General features: G+C 24.2%; 1 protein-coding gene across 1 annotated transcript; it reads left to right on the top strand.

Annotated features, from left to right (window-relative positions):
• Positions 1-281: 281 nt before the first annotated feature.
• LOC124932391 (protein NRT1/ PTR FAMILY 1.2-like) lies at positions 282-1,404 on the top strand. Its single transcript, XM_047473012.1, has 2 exons — positions 282-484; positions 564-1,404. The coding sequence occupies exons 1-2, from the start codon at positions 282-284 to the stop codon at positions 1,402-1,404; spliced, it is 1,044 nt and encodes a 347-aa protein (XP_047328968.1).
• The last annotated feature ends 7,698 nt before the right edge of the window (positions 1,405-9,102 follow it).

Genomic DNA, 9,102 nt, shown 5'->3' with positions numbered 1-9,102 from the left:
TTGAGAAACAATCTAATCTAAACACGCAATAAAAGAAGATATAAAGATAAAGTGGTAAAGAATAATAAAGAACACAAGATATAACGAGGTTCGGCCAACAATGCCTACATCCTCGGGGAGTCGTCCATTCTATTGATATTCCATGGAATAATGGTCCAAGTAACCCTAGGTTACAATGTCTCTATTTATAGGAGTACATCAAAAGCCAAAAGACTAAACTACTACTCCTAAGCCCAATAAAGGCTTAAAGCCCAATTACAATATATAAACTCTAATTAAATATGAGCCCAAAACCCAACACTTTCTTCTTGGCTTCCTCTTTATATGTGAAATCAAAGCCGAATTCAAGCTTGATCACAGGGTTTATTCAAGTGATAGTAGCTTCTTTCAAGAAGAGAAATCTATCGTTTCCATCAAATGAAAAGGATTTGTTGTATCACCACGATATGGATCCAATACTAGTGGTTCCTAGCGAAAAAATAAGGTACACATTTATGATTAGTTCATTCTATTGTCTACATGCAATTGATTTGGTTCTCATTAATGATTGGTTCTTGGACTAGGTTTTTGAACAAATCATGTATGATCGAAGATCCAAATGAAGAAGACATTAGTCCAAACGGAAATGCTTTAAATCCATGGAGACTTTGCACTGTGGATCAAGTGGAAGCCTTGAAGAAACTAATCATGTTAATCCCTCTTTGGTCCACAGGGATCCTCCTGTCGGTAAATATCAGTCAACCCTCATTCCCAATTTTGCAAGCCGGTTCAATGGACAGATACATCACACAAACTTTTCAAATACCAGCAGCAACCTTCTCCATATTCACTATCATTTCCTTGGTGGCTTGGATATTGGTATATGACCGCATACTCATTCCAGTCGCATCTTATATTCTAGGAAGGCCTGCACGTTTGAGCCCCATCACTAGGATGGGAATAGGGATATTCTTGTCATTCTTATCCATGGTTGTGGGAGCTAATGTAGAGGGTGTGAGGCGATCTGTTGCAATAAGAGAAGGGCTTGTGAATAATCCGAAAGGTATGGTTCCAATGTCGGTGTTTTGGCTAGTGCCTCAATACGTGTTGATGGGTGTGGCGGAGGCACTAAATATGGTCGCTCAGACGGAGCTGTATATTTGTGAGTTGCCTAAGGGTTTGGCTAGCATTGCGACTAATCTCTCCACCATTTCAATTGGTTTAGGTGGAATATTAGCTAGCTTTATAATGACTACCATTGATGGGATTACTAAAGAAGGAGGAAATGAGAGTTGGGTCTCTAGTAATATTAACAAGGGTCACTATGATTACTATCATTGGGTTCTTGCGGGCCTTAGTTTGGTTAATGCTTTCTATTTTATGGTTTGTAGGAAGCATTATTATGCCTCTTCAAGAATGAATTGAAAAAGATAGTTTAAAAAAAATAGTGACTAGTTTATGGTTAATAGTGGTAAAAGTATGATTTCTTTATAAATGTTTTGAATTGAAGCAAAAAGTCAATGGAATGTGATGCTAGTTTTTCTTAATTAAAAAAACGGATTCAATTAGTATGAACAAAAATATATAGGCTAGGTTGGGAAAATGTGACATATCTTTGATCTCCTATTTTATTTATTAATTTAATTTATTATTTGATTTCATAATTTTAAAAAAAAAAAAATAATAATAATATAAAACACATGTTATTTACTTGTTTTATTCAAAATTTCTTATCCTACTAAAATTATCTACCTTAATTATAATTCTTAGATAAGTTTCAGGTACAATCATTTTGAGAACAAAAAAAACTGAATCAAACCTTCACTAAACGTGCATAATATTCTAACTTGGTTGTTTAGTATTATAAGTTTACACGCAAATAAACTATTTTTCTAAACCAAATTTTACAAAAATTACCTTAATAACCATTTCATAAGTTTATTGTTTTTAAAGTGCTGAAATCATTTTATTAGTTTTTATAATTATGACAAGATTAGTTATTAATTATTCTTAATAGGACCTACAAAATCTATTACGATAAACTATAAACAAAATGATATAAAAATCCACTATCAAATATCAATCACAAACATAAGAAATGAACCAATTATTGGAACATGGGAAGACAGGGGATTCAATGTTGTTTTTAGGGTTTCAATTATAGTTAGGCGTTTTCCATTTAAAATGTTTCGGTAATGAATTTTTGTAAATTAAAATGAGATGATATTTATATTTATATTTATATCTTCTATCTTAAACATTAATTAATAAAATTAGTTAAATAATCTTACAAATATATATTTTTTATATTTTATAAGAGTTTTGTAATTTATTTTTTTATAATAATATAATTTATTTATTTTTAGTTTATTACATTATATATTATATAAAATTTAATTTATTATTATTTTTATAATATAATATACATGGTGTTCCTCCATAAAGAGATAATAGTAAATAAAGGATGGGTTGAGATGGAATGGGATATGATAGGATAAGGGATGGGAAGTTCAGTTTTGTCTCAATGAAATAAAAGAACATAAATAAGGTCAATGAAATATAATGAAATTTTATATTATTACATTCAATTATTTGATTGAGATTATTTATTTGATGAATTGAAATTTGTATATTTTCTTTTAAATTTTAACATTTTTATTTATTAACGTTAAAATGATGTTTTAACGGTAGCAAACGTCGTTAATTTATTATTTACGTGATATTTATAAATAAACAAATAAATAAAATATAAATGTCACTAAATTAACTATCGAATTTCAATATATCGATAATTTTGACTACTCAGTTTTTGAAATTCGGTAGTTAAATTAATTTATGAATATATTATTTATTTATTATTGTCACGTAGATAATAAGTTTAATGACGTTTGAAGTTGTTAAAATAAAATTTCATTTTATATAACTAAAATGATATGAAAAATTTGATAAAAGATGTCTGAAATCACTATTGTCTCTAATAAAAAGTTTGATAGATCATTTAAAATTAATAGGATAATACAAATATTTGTACATTATTATACTTGAGTGACAAGTCTAAACATTATGTATAATTATATTTAATAAATAATTAATATATATAATTAATTAAATAAGTATTAATGTTTATAATTATGTAAAAATTACATTGATTAATCAAAAGTTCCTAAATGTGTCTCTATTCTCTTTTTTATTCAATTTTATTTAATAATTAAATTATAAGAAAATTTTATGATTAAATACAATTTACAAAATATGATAAATAAAAAAACATAACATGATATTAAAAGTCAAATATAACGTAAAAGGAGTAGGGTTGGTTCTATTGTATCTTTCAATTTTATAGAGCGGAAGACTTTCATGATAAACTTGAAAATTAAAATTGAATATAAAGCCTGATTTTTTTAATACTTAAATAATTAAATATCTATTGAAAAAAAAATAATATATAATATATATAAATTTTTAAATATTTAATAATAATTAAATTTGTTTGATAATATCTAAAATTAATATATAAAAATATACATTTAGAATATTATATTTTTGTATATTAGTTAATAAATTCAATATATTAAATTATATAATTTCATATATTAAATAAAAATAAAAAATAATTAAAATAAATATTAATAAATACTAATATATTTTTAAGAATATATATATATATATATATATATATATATATATATATATATATATATATATATATATATATATATATATATATATATATTTATATATATATTTCACATCTCTCTTTCTTCTCTATTTCATAAGTAGTTTTATTAATCACACTTTTATTTTATATTGTTTGAAATTAATTTATAACATTAAAAATCTTATAAATTATGATAAAAAGAAAGAAAAAGAAAAATGAAGTTAGTTGTATTTGTAAGGAGAACAAAAAATACATAATACTAACATTAATTTTAATATTAAATTTGATAGGATAATATAATTATTTTATATTTTTTTTTAAAGTGGCTTGAATAGTTTTATTCTTATTTTAGAATAATTTATATTCTTATTATTTTAAACATATTTTTACTTAAATATATAGAATAAGTTAGTAAAAAAAATAAAATTAAAATTCGCTCCAACCATTGTTTTACCGATCGGAACCGGAATTCACAAAAATAAATCGGGTTAGTGACTTTAGAACCTTCTTGTTTTAGGAAAAATAATCTAATTATAAACCAAGTTATAACATGGGTTGCACAAATTTAAGCACATATAAGATTAATAAACCATAAAAAGAGATCATATGTAAAATAAACTTCGGAAACAAAAATAACGTCAACACAAAGTCTTTAATTGATAATTCTCAATCAACAATTATGATTGAAATTGTGAAGTTATTGGACAATATAATTAAAATAGACATCAATTTAAATGTTATTTATTTTATCAAACTTCAGTATTTTCTTTATGTTGTTACTTAATTATATTGAACGAGATCTTTTTAAAAATATATATATATTAACACTTAATTCATCGGTTGATTTAGAACAAAATATGAGATTTTGCATGTTTCTTTTTTTTTCTTTGTGATTTTGTATACATTTAACTAAACGGTTCATGTTATAATCATATGCATATATCATTAATATGTTAGAATCTTAATCTAGATCTTTATTATTTAAGTATATAACTTTAGGAACCCTTGATTTAAATAAGGGAATAAAAATATTAATGAGATGGATAGATGTGTGAAATAAGAAAAGATAAAATTGATAGAAAAATAGTGTTTGGTTAGGAGTATTAATCATTTTCAATCTCATTCCGTTTAGATATTTTCATTTCATTTTATTTTTTTATTATATTTTATTTAATTAAAATATAAAATACTTTTATTTTTATATTAAAATAGTTAAAAATATATAAATTAAAGTGTGTAATAATTTAATAAAATATAAACCTCTAATATCTATATCTATATATATATATATATATATATATATATATATATATATATATATATATATATATATATATATATATATATATATTAAAATACTTATAAAAAATGGTTGAATGTTTTAATTTTTTTAATTATAAATAAAAAAATATTTTATTAAACTTAAATAATATAAGACAAAATCTTTAAAAAATTATATATTAATAATTAATCAAATTAAATATAATGTTTTAATAACATTTTTTATTAAAATATTTTATATTTAACTTTTCTAATATTTTTAATATATAAAATTGTTATTTTATTTTTATGTTTTTATATTTTAATTAATCTATTATAATATTATTATTAATATATAATATTTAAAACTAATCATATAAAAATGATTATATTATTATTAGTTATTATTAAATTTTATTTTATTAATTATATTTTATTTGAAATAATTTCTTAATATTATTTAAATAATTTTACTAAATAAATAAATTTAAAAATTTATTATTATTTTAGTTATTATATAACGTTTAATAAAATTATAAAAGAAAAAAAATATAATATTATAATTAGAATTATAATTATGAGAGAAAATATAAGAGGGTGAACATCATGAGGAGAGTCCATTACAAGGAATGTGATTCATTTCTCTCAATTTAGGAATGGATTATTCATGAGTATCCGGTAATCAAATCACTGGAATGAAACACATCAACCAAACGCCTCAATTTATTCAATTTCTCATTCTTGAGTACAAAAACCATGTATCAAACATCTCCTTAATACTCTATGTCGATAAATTGAGATAAATTTTAGTTGTGAAAACATACATGAATCGGTAATGAAGAATGGTTCATTAAGTCATTTTTCATATCTTCTCTGGAATTTGGATCTCCCTTATATCTCTGAGATTGGATTGGAATGCCTGATGTGGGTGGGGTTTAGTCCTTCCAAACCTTTGTTGATAGTCTTGAGATGTTTTTGAGAGTGAACAAACCTTTACCTTTTGTCTAATGTGTTTAACATAATAGGTAGATTATATATATGGGTTGTGGACCTATCACTAATATATTCATTTATTATTCGACTCATCAACGAAATAGTAAATAATATGTCTTCTTCTACACAAATATGTCATCATATTTATTATAGATGTTTAAATAAACCCATAATCTTTTATACTTTAATAAATATTTTATTTGGGCTTTAATCTTTATTATGACAACAACTAATATACAATTATTATGACAATTAACTAAATAAAATAATTATAGATAAATGTTGTATTCATTTTATCTCAAATTAATTTTGAGAATTTAAAAAATAACTTAAAATAAATGTTATATCCATTTTATCCCAAATAAATTATTTATAAAACTCTTAAATATACAAACAAAAAATAAGAAAAATAGGCAAAAATAAATAATATGTTTATTAAAAATAATTTGTTTATTTTGTAGGTTGAAAATAAGGCAAAGGGAATATAAAGAATAGAATGATGAACAACTGAAACTTCTAATTTCTCAAAAGTGGAACTCGGTCTATACTCAATCAAATGCAGTGATTCAAGACAGAAATGATCACCCTAGCATGGTGATCATTTTTCTTACAAGCATAAAGGCAATGATGCCCTAATCCGATAAGAATGATCGAATATAGACAAAAGTTATTAATGACCTTTTTGTCTAAAATTCGATCCACTTGGTCGATGAACCGACTTAAGGAGGTTATAAATAACTATCCTTAGACAAAACGAAGGCAATGATCAGAATCCTAAGCCACCAATCCATCTCTTAAGAAATCTGTCATTAAAATTTTCAATCTTTTCTTTAAAATTTAGAAATCTTGTGTAAGGCTTTAAGACTCAGTTCTAGATCATCATAAAGCTTCTAAAGGAGTTCAGGAGTGATCTCCAACTCATTGTAAGCTTCAATTCATAAATTCTTACATTTCAGTTCGATTAGTTTTAAAAAATAGCCTGATTGTTTAATTTCTTAATTGTAAAATAGTCATGTGATCATTTACAAGCTTTCTATCGAAAGTAATTTGAATTAATCGATCCAAATCGAAAGTACCCAAAGTTAGTTTTGAAAATTTTCAAAATCGGGTTTTTGTTTTGAGTTATAACTCAAGAATAGTGACCCAAAAACCTCCTTAACAAATTTTTAGAGATGTTAGGAGTATGTTTAGATCAATTCCAAGTAATCTCGATCATGTTTGATCAAAAACCAAAATTTTTATAAAAATAAAAATTCCATTTCTTGAATTGGTTCAAACAAAGAACGAGTGTCCATGTTTTTGTTTATTTTATTATAACATGTATAAGGAAGCTATTAGCAAAAATTTTATACTCAATCAAACCTTTAAAATTAAATCACGATTTTTGCTCAATAACTATATGAATCGAATGATACATCATCCCGGTCGAATGCTGCATTAGGATGATGTTATAAATGATCATTGAGACTAGACGAAGCTCCACATACCCTCGAATTGAAGAATATAGGCTCCAATCAAAAATCATCAAACATGTAGTTTAATGTTCTTGACGATAAGCCGAGAGATCTTTGTCTGGACGAGGATCCTCTACATCCGATTTAGGAATCCTGATGTCCAATCGAGAAATTCTTCACCCGACTGAGAAATTTCGCACCCAACTGAGGAATCCAACACCCGACCGAGGAATCCTCACATTCAACTGAGAATTCCCCTCACCCGACCGAGAGTCCAGCATCCTCGACCAAGGGATCAGCACCCGCGACCGAGAGACCGACACCTGCGACCGAGAGAACCGGTCCTAGGTCTTGTTTGTTTGGAATTTTAATTTTAAAATTGTTTTTTTTAATTAAAAGCCCCAAACTATTTTTCTAAAAATCTGAAGAAAAAATTAAAAAACAATTTCAAAATAGTTTTAGAATACTTTCATAAGATAATATTATGATAAGGGCGTGATTTATCTTTAAATTATAATACATTGAACTGATATTTTACAGATACCTTCCTCGATAATCATCAAAACTAATCGTAGGTAGTAGCATTTAAATATTCCTCTACAATTTTAAATGCAAGAAAAATATATACATGTTTATGACTTGAAAAATAATTAGTTAAATAAAATGTAATAAAAGTGATTTTTTTAAAAGTCAATATTTTATAAAGTAAAGACTGTTATTTAATAGGTACAAAGGAAATAGTGTAAAAGCTCTTTCCCGAGTATCACCAAACATCGAATCCGAAAGAATTTCTGATCAACTATACGTTTATATACATATACAAAATATTTTATTAATTTTAAATTACAAATCAATTGGTTACTTTTTCATTAAAAAGAAATAATCTTTTAAATTAGTTCATTTTTAATTAATACATATTTCTTTTAATCAAATTATAATTTAATTATTTTAAATCCAAAAAATGTTTAAAATTGATCATAAAAATTAATTATCGTTATAATTAATTTTAAAATGTCAAAATACATATTTGTATTAATTTTTTAAATAATATTTTATTAAAATATTTTTAACAAAAAAATCGATGTTGAAATTTTCTCGAACCTCGAACTTTTCTGGGATAATGGATTTCTAGGGATTACAAACACGAATTTTTAACTGTTTTGATCTCTATTTGATTCGATTTTATTGTGTGAATATGTAATGTTTTGTTCTTCAAATATTACATTACCCGTTTGGTTATTTTCTAATAATTCAAACCAAGATCTTTTAAGTATTTGTCCAACATCATAAAACATAATAATATCTTGAGTATACATTACACTCTTGTTAAATGAGTCTTTTTTGAAAGGAGACTAATCTTGAAATACTTTTGAGACTAAATTTGTCTATAAATTTTTTAGAATATCCAACAAATAACATCTAATAATTCTTTTGTACAATTTATTTTGTTTGAACTTATAAGTCTTAACTTCAATTGAAAACCTAATAAAAAGAATCTAGCACTAGATTCGTTACATCTACCACAAGCTTTAGACAACTGACAAATAATGAAATATATTAATGTTCAACTAAAATAGTTGAACAATAATATCTTATTCTTAATATTGGTATATTAAAATAAATGAATAATAATATCTTAAAATATTGTTAAATTAATACTTCAAGTGATACAAATATTTTCAAAATATCAAATATCACAATTGTAAATATCACAAACACTATAAATCTACATCTCAATTTATAATATTAAAATATTTT

The sequence above is a fragment of the Impatiens glandulifera genome, chromosome 1 (genome assembly GCF_907164915.1).
Source record: "Impatiens glandulifera chromosome 1, dImpGla2.1, whole genome shotgun sequence".
NCBI classification, from domain to species: Eukaryota; Viridiplantae; Streptophyta; class Magnoliopsida; order Ericales; family Balsaminaceae; genus Impatiens; species Impatiens glandulifera.
This window is presented reverse-complemented; position numbering and strand designations above follow the sequence as displayed.

What these genes read in the sequence shown, in the direction of transcription:
- LOC124932391 (XM_047473012.1), top strand. Translation starts at nt 282, where the DNA reads ATGAGCCCAAAACCCAACACTTTCTTCTTGGCTTCCTCTTTATATGTG. An exon ending in GTTCCTAGCGAAAAAATAAG is followed by an intron (nt 485 to 563) that starts GTACACATTTAT and finishes TTCTTGGACTAG; the next exon opens with GTTTTTGAACAAATCATGTA.